Source organism: Coffea eugenioides, chromosome 2 (genome assembly GCF_003713205.1).
Source record: "Coffea eugenioides isolate CCC68of chromosome 2, Ceug_1.0, whole genome shotgun sequence".
NCBI classification, from domain to species: Eukaryota; Viridiplantae; Streptophyta; class Magnoliopsida; order Gentianales; family Rubiaceae; genus Coffea; species Coffea eugenioides.
The window spans coordinates 33,998,147-34,025,614 of NC_040036.1; the positions used below are offsets into that span (position 1 = coordinate 33,998,147).

Below are 27,468 nucleotides of genomic sequence, written 5' to 3' on the forward strand. Positions count from 1 at the left end.
ACTCACCAGCCCTTATGCATCACATTCCCCGCTTAGGCTGAGAATACTGCTTTCGAACTGAAGTCGGGGTTGATTCAACTCTTACCTTCTTACCATGGTCTCTCTAGCGAAGAACCTCACAAGCACGTCAAGGAGTTCGAGGTGGTTTGCTCTAGTATGAAACCTCCTGGGGTCACTGAAGAGCAAATTAGACTGAGGGCCTTTCCGTTCTCTCTTAAGGATGCAACTAAAGATTGGCTGTACTACCTACCAGCAGGTAGTATTACCACATGGGCGCAGCTGAAAAAGAAATTCTTGGAAAAATTCTTCCCTGCATCCCGGGCTGCGAGTTTGAGGAAGGAGATCTGCGGCATTAAACAATATTCCGGTGAGTCCTTGTATGAATACTGGGAAAGGTTTAACAAGTTGTGCACTAGATGGTCGCAGCATCAAATTAGTGAACAACTGTTAATCCAATACTTCTATGAAGGGCTCCAATCAACCGATAGGAGTATCATTGACACTGCGAGTGGGGGAGCACTTGCAAACAAGACACCGAGGGAAGCGTGGGAGCTCATCGAAGCCATGGCAGAGAACTCCCAGCAATTTGGCTTCGTGAGAGCAATCCTCCCCGTAGAGTCAACGAGGTAGAGACTTCATCTATACAGCAGCAACTGTCAGAATTGACGTCTGTTGTTAGACAATTGGCCATGAGAGACACGCCGCGAGCGAAGGTGTGTGGAATCTGTACTAGCATGGACCACTGCACGGACACGTGCCCCATTTTGCAAGAGGACGGGGCGGAACAGGTAAACATGGCCGGAGGCGTGCCCGCGCCCCGCAGGCAGTACGACCCGTACTCCAATACGTACAATCCGGGCTGGAGGGACCATCCAATCTCAGTTATGGGAACATGCAACAAAGTTCATTTCCGAATCGTCCACCAGGATTCCACCAGCCATGGCAACCAAAATCTCAACCCTCGTCCTCCAATTCAGGAAGCTCCCTGGAGGACCTAGTCAAAAGCCTGGCCACGACTACTACCCAGCTTCAACAGGAGATCAGATCCTTGGCCGCGAATACCGCGCAGCTCCAGCAGGACACCAAAGCTGACAAAAAGGACCAAGATGTTCGAATAAGCCAACTGGCAACTGCCATCAACCGCTTGGAGTCCCACGTTTATGGGAAACTACCATCGCAACCCGAGGTAAATCCCAGGAATGTAAGTGCCATGACGCTGAGGAGTGGCAAGGAACTGGAAGGGCCTAAAGTGGAAAGTTCAAAAAGCAAAAGTGAAGAGGAGATAGAGAAGGAAATTGAAGAGGAAGGGCGTATTCGCAAGGATCCTAAGGTAACCTTCACTTCTCCGCCCACTATTAAATCTAACTTACCTCCTTTTCCTTGCAGGTTGGAAAAGACAAAGAGGGCAGAAAAGGAAAAAGAAATCCTGGATGTGTTCCGCAAAGTTCAAGTAAACATCCCCCTATTGGACGCGATCAAGCAGGTACCCAAGTACACAAAGTTCTTGAAAGACTTGTGCACCACAAGAGAAAATTAGGGGAGAATGAACGAGTGGGGTGGGAGAAAACGTGTCAGCCATATACAAAGGAAAACCCCACCAAATGTGGAGACCCAGGTTATGTTCACCATTCCCTTGCAAAATAGAGGTACCCAATAAGGAAAGCATGTTGAATTTGGGGGCGTCGATTAATGTTTATGCCTAGTGAAATTTAGCTCTCTTAATCTGGCTAACCATTAAAAGGTACGGGTATATAATCCAACTTGCAGACCGTACCAATGCTTACGCCAGAGGGTTAGTTGAAAGATGTTTTGTGCAGGTCAAAAATAGTTAGTCTTTGCCTGCACGATTTTTATGTTCTAGACAATGGGGGATGAAAAGGCAACTAAATCCGTCAACCTTATTTTGTTAGGTAGGCTTTTAAGTATCTAGGACAATAGTGTAAATGAGGGTATTTGTCGATGAGTTTGATGGTGAAATTGTAAATTTAATATTTTTGATGCGATGAAGTACCCGGATGAGACTAACTTCGTTTTTGCTTTAAGTGTTATTGAACCCCTTGTGCAGGAAATGTTCGAATTGGAAGGGGACGATGTACTGGCAGTGGCATTAGCCAAACATCTTGAGTTGGGAGAAACCCCTGATGTAGAATTAAGTGATGAGTTGTACCGTGCAGTTGAGGCACTGCATTCGTTGCCCCCAATCTGTCCAAGGTATGAGCTTGCTTCTCTCTTTGTACCAGAAACTCAGGCGAAATTGTTGCCTTCTATTGTGCAGGCACCTGAGTTGGAGCTCAAGCCTCTCCCAAAGCATTTGAAGTATGCTTTTCTTGGGGATAAGGAGACACTGTCGGTCATCATATCTGCACACCTGTCACTAAGGCAGGAAGACAACCTGATTCGCCTTCTTCGAGACCATAAGGAGGCCATTGGGTGAAGTGTAGCAGATATCAAAGGGATCAGCCCGTCCCTGTGCATGCACCGGATACGACTTGAAGATGATACTAAGCCGGTGAGACAGGCACAGCGGAGACTAAATCCGCTAATGATGGAAGTGGTAAAAAAGAAAATACTCAAACTCCTGGAGGTAGGAATCATTTTTGCTATCTCAGACAGCCCGTGGGTGAGCCCGGTGCAGGTAGTTCCGAAAAAGGCAGGAGTAACCGTGGAAGAGAACCAAGAGGGCGAGATGGTCCCAATTAGGAAACCCACAGGATGGCGCCAGTGTATTGACTACCGACGTTTGAATGCCGTGACGAAGAAGGACCACTTCCCTTTACCTTTTATCGATCAGATGATAGAGAGGTTAGCTGGTCGTGTCTATTACTGCTTTCTTGACTGTTTCTCTGGTTATTTTCAGATCGCGATAGCACCAGAGAATCAGGAGAAAACTACTTTCACCTGCCCCTTTGGTACATTTGCCTACCGGAGGATGCCTTTCGGCCTTTGCAACGCTCCAGCAACTTTTCAAAAGTGCATGGTGAGTATCTTTTCCGAATATGTAGAAAAGATTATTGAAGTGTTTATGGATGATTTTAGTGTATATGGAGATAGTTTTGATGAATGCCTAGATAATTTAGCTTTAATTTTGAAAAGATGCATTGAGACGAATTTAGTTCTAAACTGGGAAAAATGTCATTTCATGGTGGATCATGGCATTGTTTTAGGGCATGTAGTTTCGGCCAGGGGTATAGAAGTGGATAAAGCAAAAGTCGATATTATTTCTGCTTTGTCTTACCCCGTAAGTGTATGGGAGGTACGTTCCTTTTTGGGTCATGCAGGGTTCTACAGGAGATTCATCAAAGATTTCTCAAAAATCGGAGCGCCCCTGTTCAAACTGTTGCAGAAGGATGTAGCATTTGACTTCACCGAGGAGTGCAAGATGGCATTTGACAGGTTGAGGGAGTCATTGACATCCCCACCTGTTATCCAACCTCCAGATTGGAACCTTCCTTTCGAGATAATGTGTGATGCGAGTGACTATGCAGTGGGAGCGGTGCTGGGACAACGGATTGGTAGAGCTGCACATGCAATCTACTATGCATCAAAAGCGTTGAATGGAGCTCAACTCAATTACTCTACAACAGAGAAAGAATTGCTAGCTGTGGTTTTTGCATTAAAAAAATTTAGACCTTACTTGTTAGGTGCGAAAATAACAGTTTTCTCTGATCATGCAGCCTTAAGATACTTGATGACAAAGAAGGATGCAAAACCGAGGCTCATCAGATGGATCCTGCTCCTTCAGGAGTTCAATTTGGAGATCAAAGATAAAAGTGGGGCAGAGAATTTGGTTGCCGATCATTTGAGCCGTCTACTGACACATAAGGGAGAGGATCTACCATTGAGAGAATCATTCCCTGAGGAACAATTATTATCCATTGATTCGTCAATACCTTGGTACGCTGATGTTGTCAATTTTTTGGAAACGAATCAATTGCCTGCAGGTTGGTCAAAAGCTAAGAGAGAAAAATTGAAGAGTGATGCCAAGCACTATATCTGGGATGACCCATACCTGTGGAGGCAATGCGCGGACCAAATGGTAAGAAGATGTGTGAGTGCCAGTGAGTTCCAGTCTATTTTGGCATTTAGTCATTCATTTGCATGTGGAGGGCAATTTGGTCCAAAGCGGACGGCTCGTAAGGTGTTAAAAAGTGGTTTCTATTGGCCTACTCTTTTTAAGGATGCATATTTGTTCTGCAAATCTTGTGATAAGTGTCAAAGGGTGGGGAATATCTCTCGTAGAGACCAAATGAGTCAAACCCCCGTATTATTTGTTGAAATTTTTTATGTTTGGGGCATAAATTTCATGGGTCCCTTTCCCTCATCCTTTGGTTTTCTATACATTATACTTGCTGTCGATTATGTTTCCAAATGGGTGGAGGCGAAGGCCACCCGGACTAATGATTCGAGAGTGGTTGCAGAGTTTATAAAATCTAACATTTTTGTTCGTTTTGGAATGCCGAGAGCTATAGTGAGTGACAGGGGCACCCATTTTTGCAATAAGACAATCACTGCACTGTTTCGTAAGTATGGCGTGCTCCATAAAGTGTCCATTTCATATCATCCGCAGACGAACGGTCAGGCCGAAGTATCGAATAGGGAAGTTAAGTCAATCTTGGAGAAGATGGTGCGGCCTGATAGGAAGGACTGGAGCTTGAAGCTGGAAGATGCTCTCTGGGCTTACCGCACCGCTTACAAAACACCAATTGGGATGTCCCCATATAGGTTAGTTTTTGGTAAGCCGTGCCACCTCCCAGTGGAATTTGAACACCGAACGTTCTGGGCGCTTAAACAGTGTAATATGGACCTTATGGAGGCCGCAGGGCATAGAAAGCTCCAATTGCAAGAGTTGGAGGAGTTAAGGCATGAAGCCTATGAAGAACGCCGCAATTTATAAGGAGAAAAGCAAAATCTTTCATGACAAACAAGTCTCAGGAAGTCATTTGTCGTAGGGCAAAAAGTCCTACTTTATCACTCGAGACTTAAGCTTTTTCCTGGTAAGTTGCGTTCCCGTTGGATTGGTCCGTTTTGTGTTTCTAATATTTCCATTATGGTGCAGTGGAGATCCAAAGTCTTAAAACGAAAGTTCGCAATCAATGGTGACCGTTTGAAACCCTATTATGAAGGGTCTAATAGTGAGCAAATGGAGATTCTATTCCTTGATAATCCAAGTGGTGAAATCTAAACAATTGAAGGCCATGTCTAGCCAAAGACGTTAAAGAAAGGCGCTGCTTGGGAGGCAACCCAAGGATTTCAGTATTAGTTGTGATCATTTTTCATTACGCTGCGATTTTTCAGTTTTATTTTAATGTTCTGATTGTTTTGTGGTGATGGACAAAAGAATAGGGGTTTCAAGGCGTGCCCACGCCCTGAAAGGGGTACGCCAGGTGCTCTGAGAAAATTGGAGATTAGCAGTTTCAAGGCGTGCCCACGCCTTGACAGAAATTCGTTTGAACATCATTTAGACGCTGCGGTCAGAAGACCATGTCTTCCAAGGCATGCCCACGCCTTCCAACCCTTCCGATAACGAAAGTCAAAGAAGGAAGAGAATTTTTGACCAAGACCATACTTCTTCACTTTGTCTTCTTCTTTGCTTAGTCTTGCCCAGTACCTCTGTCTAAGTTCTCCCCCGTAGAAGTTTCCTTTGTTTTTGTTTTAGTAGCCATTTCACTTCCTTCTCCTCGTGTGTTGTTGGCCGTCCTCAGCCGTCCTCAGCCGTGCACCGCCTCTGCTAGCTGCTGTTGCCGTCGTCGGATCCGCCGCCCGGACAGCACGCACCACCAGCCCGCGCGCGACACCAGCCCACCGCGCGGGGCTCCCTCCCCTGCGCAGCCCAGCAGCGCGCGCTTGCCGCGCACTACCTCAGCGCGCAACTAGCACCAGCCGTGTGCCTCGCCAAACCTACTCAGCGGGCGACCACCAGATCTGCGTGCAGCCACCTCCCCCTGCGCAGCACAGCTCCTCGCGCGACCCACCAGATCTAGTCACCCACGAACCAGCAGCCCCAGCAGTTTCACAGCCGCGCGCCATCAGCGCACGCGACGCCTGTCAGGCGAACCACAGCCCAGTGACAGCTCGCGCGCGCGAGTTTCCCCCTGGGCGCGCGCCCCCACTCGGCCAGCAGCACAGCGCTCGCGGTTTGCCCAGTCCAGCCACGGCGTGACCTCCCCCCTCTCGCGCGCCTCACTCGATTGCCGTGTGTCATCTCCACGGTCTTGTGCAGTTGGGTAACTCCAATCTACTACAATTTTTGTCGCTGGATTTTGAATTTGGGATTAGTTGCTCTAGTTGACTAGGATCGGGGATTTTTATTGATGAATTTTCGCTTCCTGCTGGGTTAACAAAAATTATTCGGTTAGTTGGAGGGACCGTTTGATTGTTGTCTGAAAGTGGGAGACCTAGTACCTGTCTTTCTTTGATTATCTATTTTGGGACATCTGTGGGCTCTGGTTAATTTATATTTTGGTTCAAGTGGTCAGTTGCTCGCTGATTGTTGCCTGTTATTGACTGATATCTTGATTTGAGGAGAGTTGGATCGGTCTTCTTTATTGTTGTCGGCTAATTGACGGCATTGGGGCACTGGTTGGTGTTCGTTGTCTGGTTATTGTTTGGTGGGGTAATTGTGTCCCCCTTTGCTAGCTGCGGAATATTCAGTAATTTTTGTTGACTGTGGTCCCCTATCTGCTTTTGGTGGTTTGTTGGCTATCTCTGAGCTAATTTACTCTATCTGTGGTCCCTGAATGCCTCCTAAGAAGGCAACCACTGCTGGGCCGTCTGGCTCCCAACCTTGTAAGAGACGAGCCCCGGTTCAACCCACCATTCGGTCCCGTTTGGGCCTGAATAAGAGCACTATGTCTCCTGGGGAGTGGAGGGAACCGGTCACTAATCTTACAAGGGCCCAACAGGACCGGTTTAACAACTTGGTGCACCGTCCTTTTGCTCCTTGTAAGTGCTTTCATGCCCCAACCTTGGACCATTTGCGAATTGCACGAGAGGTTGAACAATTGTTCTCGGTAATCGGCTGGCAGAAGTATCTCATCATTAACTACCCCACGTTTGAGGAGCTGTGTTGTGAATTCTTCTCCTCTTTCGAGTTCATCAGAAATGAATACATCACGTTGGATGAGCCGGAAACTATTCAGTTCAGGTTAAAGGATACTCAGTATAGTATGTCCATTAATGAGTTTAATCTGACTTTGGGGTTTGTCAGTGAGGATACCATTGCCTCTGGAGCATATATTAACAGTGCTTGTGACTACACCAGACCGCTTTCTACTGATTATATTGACATTTGGAGGGAGTGGTCCATGGATCGGCAACTGTACAATCCTAGTCAGTCCAAGGCCTCTCAACTGAAAGATCCGGTCTTGAAGGTCATCCACCGGTTCTTAGCTATCAACTTCTCAGGGCGTAAGGATTCCTCTGGCACCCTCACCAAAGCAGAATTCTACTTCCTTTGGTGCATGCGCAACAACGTTAAGGTTAATTTTGGATGTTGGGTAGCCACTCAAATGGAATCAGTCATTCGGAAACGCAATAAACCGATCATTCTGGGCTCACTCATTCCCACTTGGCCATTCGATTGGGATTGCTGGACCTCGACAAGGATCACAACTTCGCTCTAGCTCGGGAAATTGAGCCTCTGGATTTGCGCACCTTGGAGCGGATGGGGGTTATTTTCAAGGCGGGAGACGTCTATCGGTTTACGCCCCCTGGTGAGGACGGGCCGCAGTCTCGGGAGCCTACCACTGCACCCTCCACTGACTCTCCGCCCCATCCGGACCAGGCGGGTTCGTCCTCCTCTCATACTCCTCCTGCTGGGGACCCCCGCTACCAGGACCTCCAAGATTCTGTTGATGAGCTCAACACCCAGGTGTCGAGATTGGATGGCCGGCTTATGGCGCTACAGGTCTTCGCCCGCATTCAAGCAGAGAATCAGGCGGCCTTCTTCGCTCACATTGGATTCACCCCGCCGTACCCCCCTCCGCCTTAGTATCTCATTTTTCCCTCCCCGGTGATTAGGGAAGTTTCTCTTCTTTCCTCCTAATACTTTATTTATCTCTTCTACATTGAGGACAATGTAGGTCTTAGGTGTGGGGGGAGTGGCTTCCATTGATTCTTTTTCATTAGTTCTTTCTCTTTTTCATTAGTTCTTTTTGCTTTGTTACTCGGAACACAAAAAAAAATAATAATAATAAAAATGAGCTTTCGGGTTTTTGGTTATTTCTATGCTTGTTAGTGTTGGGGCATGTTGCTGTGATGAATGACACAATCAAAGTGAGTGGTTATGTGGTCAAGTATGCTAGCTAGGCATTTTGTTTCCCTTGGCAATGTCGTTGAATGTTGAATATGCTGGAATTGACCCATTCTTGTAACGGGGAGCTTTTGAGCCGTGCTTGAGCATATTATTCTTGTTTGCTCTATTTTGTTTGATTGAGTGGGTATCGCACATGGTATGAACATTCTAGAACTTGCTATTTTGGACATGTCAAGACCACATTCTGTTGAACTAGATCATTTGAAATGATAAGGGCATTTAGGATTTGACCTCCTTGAGCTTTCGAAAGAGAATCATGCATTTACCTTGTTTTTCAATAGTGAACCAATTTGAGCTTTATCCTTCGCTTTTGGTTGTTATCCATGTTTGTTAACCCGAGACCTCTTTAAACTTTCTTATTTATCCTTGTGTTGTCAAGGGATGTCTGAAATCCATCATTTGTGCAAAGCAAACAAATTTGGAGTCGCAAGTGCTGTTAGATTAGGAGCTATGTGATGTTATCCTTGTATAAAGGGGGAGAAATTGGAAAAAGGCCACTGACCAGAGGACTTTGGCTTACAAGGCGTGCCCACGCCTTGCCGGACTTGCTCCCTTAAACAAAAAAAAAGAGAGAAAAGAGAAAAAATTGGGGGGCACTTGTACAGTGTGTACAGCAAATGAAAATTACCTTGTTTGTGAAACTCCTCCAGTAAAGCACTGTGGTTATTGGGGAGTTTCGGACATTCTCTTGACACTTTACCCCCTATCTATACCTTCTTAACCCGCCTTTCACCTGAGCGCCATTACAACCCTATTAAAGTCCCTTTGATTTATGTGTTTAGTTCATTTTTGAGTGGTGGAGATGTGATAAATGTGCAAACCTATGGTAATGGTATTCCATGATGTTGATTTGAGCGTTCCCAGTATTCATATCTCTTCTTTGACTCACAACCTGTCCGGTGTATTCTTATTTTGGCGACACGGTCAGGGATCTGAGGTGCTTGTGTTAGTATAGTTTAGTGCATGATCTTTGCTCTCTCGGTTGCACTTCTGAGCTCCGAAATGCTTGAGGGCAAGCATTGTCTAGGTGTGGGGAGATTTGATAGAGCAGTTATTTGGCACATTTTGCATCGTCATCTTGTCCTAATTTTGGCTATTCATGGTGCTAAGAAATGGAATTTCACTCATATTTGATATTTGTGTGAATTGTAGGTGGTTAGCATAAAAAATGATATTGTGAGGTGAATTTCCAGAAGACTTCTCATTTCAGGGCGTGGCCATGCCTTAAAAGGTAGACGTTACCGAAAAGCCGGATCTTGGTCCACGTGAACCGCGAGAAGCACAGGATTAAAACTCCAAAATGCTAGCTTTTGTTTGACTAAAAAGGGCCAGACGTTTTCTTTCGTGGGGGACCTGCGGCGGCGCTACAAATAGAAAAGCCAGAGCCAGATTCACGTATCATTGAATTAGAGGAGCTTTGGCCCTTTTTGTCAGACGTTTTTTCTTTTCCCTTTTGACCTTTTTGTTTTCTTCTTCGGCAGCAATTGCAGAGAAGAATATAGATTAGCTTTGATTTTCTTTTCAAGAGGGGTCAGGCGATCGCAGACTTTTGTAGCTTTTCGGTTGTGACACTTTGACTCCTTGGCTTTTGTTTTGATTCTGCACAATTTACGTTAGCTTTTGTTCGTACACTTGCGGCCCCAAAGCAAAGACGAAGGCAGGGCCTTCTCTGTTGTTACTGCAATTAATTCCCCTTTCCCAATTCTTCGTCGAATAATTGAATGATTTCAATTAAATCACGCGGGATTGGCACGATGAGGAGCGGCTAATTTTCTCCTCCACCCAAAGGTTGACGCGAAGGCGTGGTCCATAATATCTGTGAGATCTAATCGAATCTTCATTATTTCTCCCAATTTATTGCTATTCATGCGTTTCCTGAATTAATTGTTCATGGGTATTTTATTAATTGAATATCAACGGCCGGGTATTTGATTTAATTTAATAGCCTACTACCACGTTAATTAAATAGAATCCGTAATTGTTCATTTAGTTAACACCTCGTGGCAACCACCATAATTGGTTTTATGATGGGGAAACGCAAGATCTAACTTAAATAAACCCTCTTAGCCTGTTTATTGGTTAGGATTGGGTTCTTCTAACTTTAATGCAATTGGGTAATTAAATTTCTACGGTCGTACCTAGGGTTGTTATCTGGTTAGGGAAGCCGTCAATGGTCGTACCTTGACTGTCGAAAAGGTAAGGAAGAACTGGTTGTCAGAGTTTATTGGTAACTATAACCAACCTAGTGATGAATGGATGAAATATCTTTTCATCGATGATCATTTAATTGGACCGTGCCTGAGCAGTTGATCCTTTGGGTAGAATTTTATTAATTGCTATTTTTAGTAAATTGTGCTTTGTGAGTTAGTTTTGAATTTTGTTTTATTTTATGTTTATTTGCCTCCCATTGAAAATCCCTAATTTCGTTCTACTAATTTGGAAAGAAATAATTTCCTACCCGCTTCCTGTGGAATCGACCCTGCTTGCCATTGTACACAAAATTAATATTCTTATAAACAAATCTAGTATATCGGATCAAGCAAACTCTTCGGAAATAGGGTGAATCAAGTAACCCATTGCACACCTAGGGTTCCTGCTCCAATACTTGGATTTGTTCTATAATTAATTGTGGTGGTAATTAGGATTTTTTAGTAATTATTATTGCACAAGTTCGGCACCTGTCAACCAAGCATAGCCAGCAATCACAAAGTGATACTTCTAATAGCAAAAACTAGAAAAATTAGGAACAAGACCTAATATTAATATTAATAATCGTCAATGTGCAAGTAAGGGGCATCAACATTCACCGTAGTGTAGAACCAGGTAGCAGCAATCGACAATTTAAAGAATAGCCAATGCCAAAAACAAAAACCAACAAATTAAAACAATCTAGAAGGAGAGATGCTAATAAACTCTGAAGTATAAACCCAATAGAAAAAGAGAGGAACAAGTATACCAGGTGTTTGGGCGGCAAAAACGATGGCAAACAGAGCAACAGGGAAACAAGGAGGAACGAGTAGCGATGGCGGCTATTATACGCGGCAACAGAAGGTGATGACGACAGCAGCAGGCACCACAGTGGCAAGCGAGGAAGTGATGAACGGCGGGACGCAACAGGCACGATCTGCGATGAGCATGTGGCAACAGCGACGTCGATGGCACGATCTAAGTGGTGTTCAGAGGCGCGACTAGAAAAGAAAGAGAGAAGAAAGAAAGAAGGAAGAAAGAGAAAAAGAAAGGAAGGAAAAAGAAAGAAAAGAGAAAGAAAGAGAGAAAGAAAGAAGGAAGGAAAGAGAAAGAAATAGAAAAGGAAAAACAAAAAAAAAAAATGCTTATGGATCTTCAAGATTTATTAGTTCCACTTTTTCCATTGAAAAACCTTCGTAGTAGGGATTGAAACAATGGCCATTAACGATAAACTGTTTATCTGTTTTCATGCTCTAGATTTCCATTGCACCAAAGTGAAAAACATTTGTCACCACAAATGGACCAATCCAACGAGAGCGCAACTTACCTCGAAAGAGCTTCAAACGGGATTGATAAAGAAGAACTTTTTGCCCAATTATAAATGGTTTTCTTGCCACTTGTTGGTCATGAAAATTTCTAGTCTTCTCCTTATAAATTGTTGAATTCTCGTAGGTCTCATTTTTCAATTTCTCCAATTCTTGCAACTAAAATTTTCTGTGCACTTCGGTTTCATCAAGATCCATATTACACTTCTTGACCATCCAATATGCTTTGTGCTCAAGTTTAACTAGAAGATGACATGACTTCCCAAATATCAACCTATAAGGAGACATTCCTATAGGAGTCTTGTAGGCGGTCCTATAAGCTCAAAATGCATTCTCTAGTCATGAACTCCAATATTTCCTATTAGGACGAACCACTTTCTCCAAAATTGATTTAATTTCTCTATTTAAAATCTCCATTTGGCTATTTGTTTGAGGGTGATATGATGTAGACCATTCCATATTTTCGAAATAGAGCCACCATCAGTTTATTACAGAAGTGTTTTCCTCCATCACTGGCCATAACTCGTGCTACCCCAAAACGAACAAAAATATGTGATCGAATGAAATTTGCAACCACTTTAGAATCATTAGTTCGAGTGGCTTTTGCTCCACCTATTTCGACACATAATCTACGACCAACAAGACATAAAGGAGACCAAAAGATGGAGGGAATGGACCCATGAAATCAATGCCCCAAACATAAAAAATTTTACAAAAAAATCATAGGGGTTTGTGGCATTTGATTTCTACGAAAAATATTTCCTGCCCTTTGGCTTCGGTCACATGACCTACAAAATGAGTGTGCATTTTTTAAAATGGTGGGCCAATAAAAATCACTTTTCAATATTTTACAAGCTGTTCTTTGCGCCCCAAAATGGCCTCCGCATGTATAAAAGTGACAAAATGTTAGAATTGAATTAAATTCACTCTCACTTACACATTTTTGCACTATTTGGTCTGCACGTTGCCTCCATAGGTAAGGGTTGTCCCATAAGTAATATTTGGCATCACTTTTAAACTTATCTTGTTTTGTCTTTAACCAATCTGTAGGCAATTGATCAGTGACCAAATAGTTAACAATATCAACATACCAAGGAAGAGAAGAATTAGCAGAAAATAGTTGCTCATCAGGAAAAGATTTCTTAATATAAAATCGTTCTTAGCGATAGGCAAATTGAACTCTTGTACAAGCAAAATCTACCTGATCAACCTTTATTTAGCATCCTTTTTGGTTATCAGGTACTGTAGCGTTGCATGGTCAGAATACACAATCACCTTAACTTCTAACAAATAAGAACAGAATTTTTCTAAAGCAAAAATAACTACTAAAGCTCATTTTTTGTGATCATATAATTTAGTTGAACACTATTCAAAGCCTTAGACATATAGATCGCATGTACAGTCTTTCCGGTCCTTTGACCTAGTACTGCTTCTACTGCACTGTCACTTGCATCACACATGATCTCGAACGAGTAATTCCAGTTCGAAGGTTGTATGATAGATGGGAAAGTCAACAACTCCTTCAAGCAATTGAACGCCTTCTTGCATTGCTCATCAAAATTGAATGTTATGTCTTTTTGCAAGAGTCTAAATAATGGCGCTCCAATTCTTGAGAAATCCTTGATGAATCTACGATAAAAACCTGCATGTCCCAAAAAGGAGCACACTTCTCGCACACTAGTAGGGTATGGTAAGGAAGATTTGAGATCTATTTTTGCCTTGTCGATTTCAATACCCTTAGATGATACTACTTGGTGTAGAACCATCCCATACTCAACCATAAAATGATATTTTTTCAATTTAGCACGAGATTAGTTTCGATGCATTTTTGAAGAATTCAAATCAAATTCTTAAGACATTTATCAAAACTATCACCATAGACATTAAAGTTATCCATAAAAACTTCTATTATTTTCTCAATATATTCGAAGAAAATACTTATCATACACCTTTGAATAGTTGCAGGAGCGTTATACAACCCAAAGGACATTCTTCTTTATGCGAAAGTACCGAATGGGCATGTGAAAGTGATTTTCACCCGGTCCTCTAGCATTATTGTAATATGAAAATACTCTAAAAAATTATCCAAAAAATAGTAGTAAGCACAACAAGCTAATCTGTCAACCATTTGATCAATGAAAAGAAGAGGATAATGGTCCTATTTAGTGATTGCATTTAGTTTCCGATAATCGATGCACTGGCGTCATCTCATTGGTTTGTGAACAGGAACAAGCTCCCCATTGTGATTAGTTTCAACTGTGACTCCTACTTTATTTGGAACTATTTGCACTAGACTCACCCATGAGTTATCATAGATGGCATAAATTATCCTCAGATCTAGCAACTTGAGTATTTTCTTTTTTACCATTTCTATCATTAGGGAATTTAGTCTTCTCTGTGCTTGTCTCATAGATTTTGCACCATCTTCAAACCTTATTCTATGCATGCACAAAGAGGGACTTATGCCTTTAATGTCAGTTATTGTCCATCTCATCGCCTCTTTGTGGTCTCTAAGGATTCAAATCAACTAGTTCTCTTGACTAGGGTCCAATTTAGCAGAAATAATGACTGGGAGAGTATTTTATCGACCAAGAATACGTACTTAAAATGACCCGGTACGGGTTTTAATTCCACTTCAAATACCTGCACCACCAAAGGCAACAACAACTTTGGATGAGAATCAGGTATAAAGAGTGGTGCAAATTCATACCTTATTGTAATAGGTGCCATTAACTGTAGTGCTCCAACTATGCATATTAACTACTCATTCAATTTTACATCACAGGTTGTCCCCAATTCAAGATGTTTGGTGAGGACAACTTCTAGTTCATCCCTACAATCAATCTCAAAAATTTTCTGTACCATAGAGTCAATCACATTCATTGCAAAAATAGTATGAGAGTCTAATGGGTAGTTTATAACTTCAAATATATTGAAATGGACCACCTCCCCATCAAATTTCATTGTGAGTGTACCCTATTTAACATCTATTTTTGTTTCGGTTGTACTCAAAAAGAGTCTTCCTAATATATTAGGTGATGGATTTAGTGAACACTCATCATTCATATCAAGCACATAAAATTCAGTTGGAAATACTAATTCATTAATTTGGATCAAAACATCTTCAACTAACCCATCAGGGTATGCATTAGTCCCATCGGCTAGCTGAAATATAATGCCTGTTTCTTTCAAGGGTCCTGGATTTAAAGAGGCATAAATACTTTTCGGTATCACATTCATGCAAGCTCCTAGATCTAGCATAACCTTTCTAATCTTAGTTTTTCCAATACGACAAGGGATAGAAAACATACCTGAGTCTCCACACTTGGGTGAAAGTTTTTTTTGTAACACGGTTGAAACATTCCCCCCCCCCCCCCCACAATTCTTTTATTACCTCTCAATTTCTTTTGGTTGACGCATAAATTCTTCAGAAATTTGGCATACCTGGACACTTGTTTGATTGCATCCAACAGAGAGATGTTTATCTCCATTTTTTTTAACACTTCTAAGATCTCATTCTCCTTTTCATGCCTTTTTGGTTTCTCCAACCTACAGGGGAAAGGTGGTGGTTTAGTATTAGTTTTAAATGAAGGGTTCAAAATTACCTCAAGAGTGAGTTTGCTTATTTCTTCTTTTTCCAAATCCTTCTCCATTTGATCTTCACTCTTGTCCTTGGGAACTATAGGTTTTGGCCCTTCAACTTCCTTTCCACTTCTGAGGGTTATGACACTTACGTTCTTTGGATTCACCTCAGGTTGAGAAGGTAATTTTTTTTGCCCTTGAAACTCCGGGCGGTTCACCTTAGAGGCTATCTAACTTATTTGGTTTTGCAGATCTTGTATACTTGCCTCTATCTTTGGTTGGAATTTCACGGTGTTAGCGGCCAATGTCTTGACAAGATCCTCGAGAGATGCTTCTGGAGTAGACGAAGAGGGTTAAGGTCTTGATAGATGCAGTGGTTGGAACCCTTGCTGTCTATTAGTGGCTGAATTTTGCTTATTTCCCCCATAACTAAAGTTTGGGTGGTCTCTCCAACCTGGATTATACGTATTGGAATAAGGATCATACTGTCTACGGGGCTTGGGCGTGTATCCAGTTATGTTCACTTATTCTATGCTATCATCTTGCAGCATTGGGAATCTATCGATGATGTGCTTAACATCCTTGCAAATTTCACGTCTTGACTTGTTGCACATTCCCCATTACTATTTGGCGAACCGTAGAAGTTAATTCAGCCAATTGCTCTTGCATCGATGAAATACTCACCTCGTTCACGCAATGACTTGGAATGTCCTCTCGTGTGCCGAACTGCTAGGAGTTTTGAGCCATCCCTTCGATTAATTCTCAAGTTTTTTGAGGGTTTTTGTTCACTAACGCACCTTCACTTGCAGCGTCAATGATACTCCTATCTCTGTAGAGCAGGCCTTCATAGAAGTACTGAATGAGAAGCTGTTCACTAATCTGATGTTGGGGACAAATATTGTACAACTTTTTGAATCTCTTCCAGTATTCAAAAAGAGACTCCTCATAACTCTATTTAATGCCACAGATCTCTTTTCGTAAACTGGCAGCTCGGGATACAGGGAAATATTTTTTCAAGAATTTTCTTTTCATATCCGTCCATGTTGTGATACTTCCTGCTAGCAAGTAGTATAGCCAGTTCTTGGCAGCTCCCTCAATGAAAAAGGGAATGCCCTCATCTTGATTTACTCCTAAGTGACACCAGGTGGTTTCATACTTGTACATACCACTGTGAACTCCTGTAGGTGCTTGTGAGGTTCTTTACCTGACAAACCATGAAAATTAGGGAGGAGGTGTATTAGCCCTGATTTCAATTCAAACGCTACATTTTCAACAAAGTCAGAAAAGTAATGCATAAAGGCTGCTGGTTTAAATCCGAAGCAGCCAACTCCTTTTAGGTTTGATTGTCATTTGCGATAATAGCTTTCTCTTACTCAAAATCACTTGAATAATCACTTGAAAAATCCAATAAGTTCACAACCAAATTAAGCTCTGGAGACACAGTAGATGACCACTCTTTCTTCCGTATTCTAGTTTCTCTTTGTAGCCTACGTGCAGTCTTCTCAACTTAGAGATTGAAGATTAATTCACCTGTATGAGAATACCGAGACATAAACTAGCAAAAATACCAAAAAATAAAATAAACTAAAAAAAGAAACAAATATTCTAACGCCAATTCCCGGCAATGGCGTAAAAAATTTACAGGTGTTGGGTCTATGTAATAACAAAATCCTACTTACAAGATATTTATTCGAGTATAATAATAAGTAGGGTCATCCCCACAGAGATTAGGGGAAAAATTTGTTTCTTCTCAAGTAAAAATTAATTGGGGGAATTTGGAAGATCGAAATTAAAAATAAATAACTTAGCTAACTAAAAATAATTAAACTAAACAAAGTGTATTCAAATCAAGGATAAACAAGATCTAGCCAAGGAAATATCTCTGAAAGTGGTTCATAAAATTGTTCATCGATGGAAGAATTGTTTCATTTATTCGTTAATAAACAGATTATAGTTGCCAACCAAGTGATGACAACCAACTTTTCCTTACTGTCTCAATAGTTAAGATATGTCTGTTAACTATTTTTCTAATTAAGAAATATCCCTAGGTAAACCCGTAAAATTTAATTTCTTGATTGCATTAGATACTAGAAAAATCCTGTTCTAATCAATAAACACGTTATGAAGGTTTATTTAAATTAGATCATATGTCTTCCTAACATGAAATCAATCACATTAATCGCCACTAATTTAAGACAATTAAACAATTACGAATCTAACTATCCTAATTGGCAGTAGTTTGCTAAGTTGAATTAACTATCAGGCGCTTTTGATATTCAAACAACTAACAACCATAAGAAGTTAAACTAGAAAACATACAAATATAAGGGATAATTTCAGAAACCTCTCCTGAGGTTTCTGACATTTACACTTACCTCCCCTGTGGTTTGAACAATTACACTGACCTCCCCTGAGGTTACTAATCCTTTACAAATTCAGTCCAAATGATTAAAATATTATTTTAGAGAGTGAAATTAGAATTTTGTACCTGATTTGTCCTTTGTGCCACATGTCCAATGAATGGCAAAGTATTACAAATTAATTAACAATTAATAAACTTTAACGAGCGTAGTTTATAGGCAAATACGTATTGTCTATTTAAAGTACCAGCTCTTTACATGAATTTTATTTTCAAACATTTACTTTATCACAAATATTTATTCTCAAATACAGATTTGTATTTACTCTCAAATATTTAATTTTTGTTAAATACAAAACCTACCAGTTTTTCTTCCGTAGAAATATTAATATAACATTTTTTCAATTTCAGTTACTAATATTTATGTATTTAACATAAATTAAATGATTCAGAATAAAATACTCATAAAAAGCTAATACTTTACTCATGTAATGGATGAAAGCCATAAAAAATTAACATTTTATAGGCCATTTCTTTTTTTTTAAATTTTAATTTATATTAAATAGATAACCTATCGATTTTCTTTTTACAAGAATATTATTGTAACACCTTTTAATTTTTAATTACAAATATTGATATATTTATTGTAAATTAAATATTTAAAAATAAAATACCTGTAAAGAGCCGGTACTTTAAATAAGTTATGCGTATTTGCCTATAAACTATACTCCTTACTTAAATCAATAAACTACACTCCTTAACTTAAATCAATAAACTATACTCCTTACTTTAAATAGTGTAGTTTATAGGCAAATACGTATATCCTATTTAAAGTATCGGCTCTTTACAAATATTTTATTTTCAAATATTTAATTTATGATAAATATATTAACATTTGTAATTAAAAATTAAAAAGTGTTAAAGTAATATTCTTGCAAAAAAAATCAGTAGGTTATCTATTTAATATAAATTAAATATTTTTTAAAAAATAAATGGCCTCATAAACTATTAATTTTTTATGACTTTCATCCATTACATGAGTAAAGTATTGGCTCTTTATAGATATTTTATCCTGAATCATTTAATTTATGTTAAATACATAAATATTTATAACTAAAATTGAAAAAGTGTTATATTAATATTTTTATGGAAGAAAAACTGGTAGGTTTTGTGTTTAACAAAAATTAAATATTTAAGAGTAAATACAAATCTGTATTTGAGAATAAATATTTGTGATAAAGTAAATGTTTGAAAGTAAAATACATGTAAAGAGCTGGTACTTTAAATAGGCAATACGTATTTGCCTATAAACTACGCTCGTTAAAGTTTATTAATTGTTAATTAATTTGTAATACTTTGCCATTCATTGGACATGTGGCACAAAGGACAAATTAGGTACAAAATTCTAATTTCACTCTCTAAAATAATATTTTAATCATTTGGACTGAATTTGTAAAGGATTAGTAACCTCAGGGGAGGTCAGTGTAATTGTTCAAACCACAGGGGAGGTAAGTGTAAATGTTAGAAACCTCAGGAGAGATTTCTGAAATTATCCCCAAATACTAACGAATAAAATAAATTAATAAAAACAATTAGATCTTACAGATATAATTGAATCAAATCCTTGTTGTTTTTTTACTAGAAAAGTAAATTAGCCGCGCATCAATAAGGAGGAACCGCACAAATTCATTGAAGAGATTTGCATCAATGCCTAACAATGAAGAAATCAAAAAGAACAAAAAGAACTAAGAAGCTGTTGTCTTTCTTGCGCCAAGAATCCCCGATTCTTCCAAATTGTTTTTGCCTAAGTACTAGTCAAGCGGGCCATCCAATTTTCTCCTATTTGCCTCCTTTGTTACCTACTTTATATCAACTACTAACACTAAAACATGATTCCTAAATAAAAAAAGAAACTACAAAAGATAATATTCCAAGTTTCCTAATCCAATACCATAACTAATAACAATAATTAGAGTCTTCGAAATCTTCTGCCAGCGGCTTCCTTCGTTCGATTTGGACTTGGAAAAAGGCTCCGAATGTGCCACCATCAAATCAATTTTTAACATGCTGAAAAATTGCTTCTTTTAATCATGTTTTGCATATTTTTCTACAATTAGCATCATTTATCAAATATAAGTAGAATCCAACAATTAAAACAATATTTAACTAAAATAAAAGGGGCAATAATCATAAATTGAATCAAAATTTTGAACCCTATCAATGTAGACTTCCTATTATCAAAATCACTTGTCATATATGCTTCGGTGCATCCGTCTAGCATGATCTTACTATTGTCGAAATACAAACACAACTTAAAAATTCCCTTAAGATATCTAAAATTTTACGTGACAGCATTCCAATGCTCTCTACAACATCAATACTAAAAGAGACCTTTATACAAACAGATCTAAAGCAACAATAATCTATTAAGTATAAACACAATTAGCAGCTTGCAGAAATGGCTTATAGGGAGTTTTGAATGACGTATTGAGATCATGAACTGAAGCTTCAACAGTATAACCGCGGTCTAGAAGCAGCTTGACTAGCCATCAATCTATGTATCCCGAAGCTGCCGTCACACACGCCGCTTTCCCACTAGTCATCTTCCTTAGACCCCTTCCGGTAGTTAGACAATACATCAAACATGTAACAAATACAAATACATCCAAGAATCAATAATTACAATAGATACAACAGATGGTACGAACATTGAATAATTTTTTTAATTATACAACTCTATGAACTATAATGTATAATCTTTATGATTCTTTTAGGAACACAAATTCTTACAAATTTAAACCGTTCTTGATTTAAAAAGTAATAAAATTCTTCTCCTTGAAACTTTCAACGGTGTCCTTCAGGCTCACTTCCAATGGAATGAGATTGATTCCCAAACCTTTTGTTTTCTCCATTGACACTTCGAATTCTCCCATACCGAAGGTGCTATTAGGAGAACCTCTACAATAAAGCCAGCACAATTTCAAGAATGTGAAAGTTTGAGCTACGACAGAAAAAAGGCTGATTACCAATTAAAATCTTCAAGCCAGTTGTAAGGGGAAATGCTGTGCATCTTCAAATTCAAAATTACCCTCCACTGGAAGGCCTATTAATCTAATGCACAAAAGCATTAGTTCCTAGTCTTGTTCTTCACGTAGATAACAAAATTCCATTAGAAGTTTGCCTATCAGAACTTGTCCTCTCTATTTTAATGATCCAAATGACATGAAATTTAGTGGTAACCTGAAATACAAAAACATGAACCCCGCATTCTTGACATAAAATTTTCTCTTAAATTTCTTGACTTATTGCTTTTGAGAATGTAATGGTACCAGTGTGTTCATATGCTTGCTGGCTTCTAAATGCATTCTAAATTTTAAAGGCCTCATCTACGTTTGCAAAAAAGTTAACCTCTACGCAAGTACATCTTAAATAAAGAGTAACATTTACCACTGTGGTCATATGCAATTGCAGGGACTGATTCAAAATATATATTTCCGACATTAGCAAATTATATACAACCTGAAATCGGAGTACTGAAAAGAAGAAAAAGAAAAAGTGTTGCCCAGTCAGCTTATGTTCAATAGACCATTAAGTCAAATTTCAATTCTTCATGAATGAAAATATTTGTAAAATCTGCAACGTTAGGTATATAATCTGCAGAAGCACTGGAGAACCTTGTAGAAAGAAAACAATTCTACAAAGAAATCTGAGGAAGTGATTCTTTTCTCGAACCAGATGCTGAATGGACGCAAGTCTTGTCATTATAATTGAGAAGGGAAAATGAGACTCACTTATTTGGAAGTTGAAGAGTAGGGAAAAGTTGCCTCAGAATCTTGACGATCTCGGACCAGTGCACATTTTTCCCAACAACACAATATCTTCCATTAGCAGAAGGGATTTCAAAGGCATGAATATGTGCACAGGCAACATCTCTAACATCAATCCATCCAACACATGCATCAGGAAATGATTGAGCCCCTGCATTCCACACTTTCCGTTAGTAATATCTTTGATCATAATCACTAATATCTTTGATTGTACCATGTATAATAATGTTTCTATGTAAAAGAATGCATATTACTTTTAGCCCTTAGAGGTTTACTGTTTGTTAAACAAGAAGAGATGACAACTGTTAAGAACAGAAGCAGAACCTGATTTTTGGAAGAAATTGTGTGGTCTGCGCTGAAGGCCGCATAGAGTTGGTTTTGATTACTAATTTATGGGCAAGGCCTACAGGATAGGGGGAGTACTGATATAAAGGACTTGAAAAACACTTGGGATAAAGGATGCATGATATAGCTTGGGGTAAGTACAGTTAACAACCCTTATTAATTATCATCAGTATGACCGTTAACAACTTGATAGCATTGAATTGATATCTTGAGCTATTGAGCTAGAAAAGCTTGAAGCTCTACATATGAAAAAGATTCATAGGGTACACGAGGTTGAATTAGATAACAATGTAACCAATGATTTGAGGAGCCTATGCCATCATTTTACTCATTGACACTTAAAAGGCTTACTTGTAAAGGATGAACTTTTGTCGTTTGAGAAAGCTACAAGCTAGACAGATCAATACAGAGGCACAACATCAATTAGCTATTCGATAGAGTACCATTTACTACATCCAGGACCAATCCTGCACTTAGATTGATAGAAGGCTGCAGAATGGGACCAAAGACCCATCCTGGATTGATTGAAACCATGTCAATGCCATGCTCCTTTGAGAATTTCCAAGCAGCATCCTCTGCTAAAGTTTTTGACAGTTGATACCACATCTGACAAACAAAATACAAAAACAAAAGTTGGTCTAAGTTCTATCAAGAAAGAAGTTTTACAAGTTATTAAGAAACACAGAATATTCTACAAACTTTTGCTTACCCTACTTAATCAATTAAAACAAACGTACTTCACATCCTCCCCTAACAGAGTAAAATTTTTTCAATATTTAGAGATCTGTAATTTCTTGTGTGTTAAATCTGCGACTAATTAGAGAAGTTTTATTTCTTTATGCTTAACAAATGATACAGTGCGTAAGACTAACAAGATTCCTGCAGACTCTTCATGTTTCGATCTCTTGATCAGTCAGTAAGAAATGCAAGTCCAGCTAAAATTTTACATTTCACCCTTGGCAGCATATCTCTCATAACTAGTCAGCGGAAAATTCAGTCTCCTTATCTGAGTTTTATAGTTTAATCCTACAACCATCCTAGCTACTCAGCGTCCGTATGCAACTATATCTTTTGAAACAAAGACTTAAATTTCTAATGCTGTAATACTTATACTCTGAAATTCTTGAGAGCAGTTACTAAATGCATATATCGATGAGTGCGTCATGTAGCTTTGGAGAGTGCAATGGAGCAAAGCCTTCATAACTTACAGATTGTTTTCAAATTTACCTAATTCTTACTCGTTGTGCCGAATCACTTGTTCATTTTATATCTTGCAAGCTACTATTCATTGTAAATTGTTCAACCATCTTTGGAGCTGTCAACTATAATCCAGAAAGGAACAATAACAACACGAGAGTGCTTTTATTGCTTTCTCCTGTACATCTGAAATTTTTACCTTTATTTTGCAAAGAGTCAGAATAAACAGTTTTTCCTGGGATCTGTCATGAGGATTTTCTTCCTACCTCTTAGCTTGATTTGGTGCAAGTCAGCACCTTGCTACTTTTAGATGGTGTTCAAGACTATCTTACATGTTCTAGCAGGAAACATGCCACATTGGTGATGCCTGTTAAGAGAACAATGTAGCATTGGCACTTGCTTTCTGTGATAGATTATGATATTCGTCATCATTCCATCCTTATCCAATCGACTTTTTATTAAAGCGTATTCACAAATAAAACAATAACAGAGCGCAATTAACCATTAGTTTTGTCTAGTTAATGAGATCACAAGACTTGTTACTTCTGTTGACACCAACCAGGCATTTTTCCTTGAAACTAAATTACTGAATTAGTAGTAGCAGGATATTGCACCTTTTGCTCCTCACAGTATGATGGGTTAGAAAACCAACTTTCGTCAACAAATGAATCTTTATTTAGCTCTGGTTTTGCCAGAACTGCAGCCGTAGAAGATGTCAGGATCACTCTTCTGATAGATGAAACTTTTGCACATGATTGAAGCAGGTTCAGTGTTCCCTTTACTGCAGGGTCTATTAATTCTTTCTGAGAAGCAAACAGGAAAATATGAATATGCCACATATAAGTAAAAAAACTCCATTATGCTACTTGCGCGAGATAGTATTCAAAACAATGTCTCCGAGTATTACTGCATAAATTCAGTGGCTGTATCAACCACAAGGCTTTGAAGCATATTTCTGTTGAGTTGTATTAAACAGTTCCTAATACAGTAGAATGAGCTAAAACCAGATTCAGCAGAAACTCTCCCATACTTTGGTGATTAAAAATGGGCCCACGGCCTGATGACAGAAGCAATTTGTCCGAGGTCTGAAGAGGACAACATCCTTGGTTCAAGTTCAGTTATGTTAGTAATTAGTGCAACAAATACGTCGGTCGTAATTCTAGCACCACAGTGGGTTGTTTTGACCGTAGGACTGTACTCTATATTACCCTATTGCTATTCGAAGGATAATCTTTGACCAGTATAATTCGTGAATATATGCAAGATTTAAGCAACTTGAAGCTAGAGAGACACCCTGAAAATGGTACTTCATCCCACTTATTGACTCTTTTTCTGTAAGGAAGTTTTTTGAAACTTGCTGTGTTACATTATTTACAGTCTCAATGTGAACTTCCTGAATGACCTCATTTAGATGGGGTCAGATGCCTTGAGTGCCTTAAGCCCCACTCTCTCCGCCACTTATAGTTATCATCGTTACCTAAAAAATCTTCAATACAGTCATGAAGTAAATGTACCTTCGGATCGCTAACCGAAAAAATAACAGGAGAAGCGGTATGAAAAACGCCAGTACATCCTTGAACTATTTCATCAAAGGATCCATCATCAAGTAAGTTCGCCTGAAACAACTTCAGTCTCTCCTTGGCTCCATCAAGTGACGTCAAATGTTCCGTCTTTCTTGGATCATCTGTGCCATTTAACGGAACAGTCTAGTACATCAGTCTAAAGGTACTGAATTTGCAAGTGCATTGCCTTGGTAAAGTGTATTATCCTAGAAGACTGATGATAAAATCATCATCCAGGAATAGAGGATGCTGCGCCATGAAATTAAATGTGCCAAAATCGGCCTGTTGGGAAATGTAATTGGCAATGTTTTTGGTTTCACTTTGGTACTGAAGTAAGAATACATCTTTCGTCTTTGGCCTGAAATCCATTGCTGATTTTCCAAAACGTAAAGGACTAGGGCAAATTGTGAAAACCATTAGTTATCAACTTATCATAAGGCTTAATTAAAGTTTACCCGCTTTAATTAGGGGGCAGCTGTGCTTCATCACCCAATATTCATTTTATCTTCACTTTGCAACCCCAGAGTTTAACAATTAAAAGTAACAAAGATGGCTTTAATACCATAATTGCCTTTGGCGTTTGACTGCTATTTCATTTCCTGAGATTGTATTTCCATGTTTACCTCTGAAATAAGAGGGATGAGTCAATTTCTAAATGTGCAAAAACCGGAGACACCCGATGTCAACCCTAAAGGGCATAATATATCCATATAGATTATGTGCTTTTGGGTGTATATTTCAAAAAAAACCTTTACTACAGTAGCTCATGTGAAAAACTTTTACAATAAATAATTTGTTTGAATTTGATATTTTTTTAAAATATATTTTGAGATATTTTTATAATTTAAAAAAAAATTTAAATATTTTTTTTATAAATTTGATTAAAATATCACTATCCCCCTCCTTGCTTCTCCACCGTCATCGCCACCGCCCCTTGCCCACCCTCCTCTCTCCTCTCCTCCCTCCTCCCTCCTCCCTCGTGATTAAGAGGAGAAGAAGCGGGGGAGGGGAAGGGAGGGAAGGGCAAGGATGGAGGGAGGAGGAGGAGGAGAAGGAGGGGACGTAGTTGGTGATGGGTGATAGATGGAAGGAGAAAAGATAGTAAATCTTGTTATTGTTCTTTTTATTTATTTTTTTTTGGTAAATTATACTATTTGAGAGATTTTGGAGTTATTTTTAAAATTTATTACTATAATTTCCGCAAACAAAAAGAGCTTGTGAGAAAAACACTCAACCCAAATCAAAGCCTAGATAAAACGAATACAGGATGAAAAAGTGAAATTGACCCTTAATACAGGGGGTAAATTGTGACTAAACCTCATCACACAGACCAATACACACGCATTTACAAAAAGGGACAAAGATAGTCGAGGTCCTCGAGGAGTAAAAACTAAAAGGTCACTTACTGGCATCTCGAACAGAAGCTTTAACTGTATAACCCCGGCCAAGTAGCTGCTTGACCAGCCATGAAGCTATGTAACCCGAAGCTCCAGTCACACACACCACTTTATCCTCTCCTGGTCCACTCATTCTTCTCCAAGCTCTTTTTGTGAGGGAATTTGTTACCTGTCAGCCTTGCATCCAAGGCTCACCTCACGGGGCCATTAGTAGCAGAATGGATATGAGAGTATCCATCCATCTGGCAAACTCAGAAAGAGATCAGAGCTTTAAATGAGACTGAAAGTGACGAAAATATCAACTGGTATTTTTGCAATTTGCATAGCTCATGGATGGCGTTTAGTTTAACCATTGGGCCCTTGGTGTTGCCCATACATGGTCAATAGTCATGTGCACGTATGGTTAGAACAGTTCCACTTTTAGTGTGGTAAAGTGGTTTGCACTATAAAAATGGTACTATTAGATTGACATGAAATAGTAGTGTGTCATCTGTGCTCCTTTTCTTTAACTAATACAGGGAAATTAGATAGTATTAAACTGAGCTTGCATGCTCTTAACATTTGGTTAGATGAAAAATAGGTTAATCCCACTTTTAGATGCTAATGCATCATGAACTATCATGGGACAGTTGTCTCTTTTGTTTGGATCCTTGTCTAGATACTGTAAAGCTTTTGCAATGATATATAAATCTAACGTTTCGACCCAAAAAAAAAATTGTGGGGATAAGGGGCGGAATGGTTATCAGGAACAATGGATGATTTTGTGTAAAATCTACATGGCGTAGTTCTGTCTGCATACGGCGTCACTCACTTTCAACAAAATTTTATGGATCCCACACATGATGTGACAAATAAGGTACAAGATGAAATCTGAATCTTTTTTTTTTTTTTGACCAAATCTTGATTGTAAACTTTCAGGCAAGAAGCAACCGTTCCTGTTCCTCTCCCAATTGTGGAGGAGCGGCCGGAGAAGCAATCCTTCCTAAAGGTTCAAGACCAAGATTTGGTCAAAAAAATGTAAGGTTCAGATTATATGTATCTTGTACATTACTTTTCACATCGTGTGTGGGGTTTACAAAATTTTGTTTTATAATTATACGTTATTAAAAATGAGTTACACTGTATGCAATGCAAATTATATCTTATGTAAAATGTATAAAATCGGCCCGAACGATTTTTCTGACAACCATTCAGGCCGTGTCCGTTAATTGTGGCATCTGAAGTTCGAAAATGTAAAGAAGAGCAAAAAAAGAAGACAACAACTGGAAACCGGCTTTCTTTTTATTCTACCCAGTTCGTAACGCGACACGAATGCTTGGAATAATAAGGGGAATACCGGGCTGGGACCAAGCAATGGTGCAACGAAGGTTTTA

The 27,468-nt window shown here is 39.2% G+C and overlaps 1 protein-coding gene across 2 annotated transcripts; it reads right to left on the reverse strand.

The window, feature by feature from the left end:
• Nucleotides 1-20,067: 20,067 nt before the first annotated feature.
• On the reverse strand, nucleotides 20,068-26,336 carry LOC113760440 (tetraketide alpha-pyrone reductase 1-like). 2 transcript variants are annotated; one of them, XM_027303013.1, is made up of 6 exons: nucleotides 26,105-26,336; nucleotides 24,651-24,820; nucleotides 23,751-23,939; nucleotides 22,383-22,545; nucleotides 21,559-21,745; nucleotides 20,068-20,383 (listed from the first exon to the last, which is right to left on the reverse strand). In XM_027303013.1, exons 1-6 carry the CDS (start codon nucleotides 26,226-26,228, stop codon nucleotides 20,317-20,319), a joined length of 900 nt encoding a protein of 299 aa, XP_027158814.1. In that variant the 5' UTR covers nucleotides 26,229-26,336; the 3' UTR covers nucleotides 20,068-20,316. The 2 variants fall into 2 exon arrangements, with proteins under 2 accessions (XP_027158814.1, XP_027158813.1); XM_027303012.1 differs by lacking the exon at nucleotides 20,068-20,383 and adding an exon at nucleotides 20,457-20,725.
• Nucleotides 26,337-27,468: the final 1,132 nt, after the last annotated feature.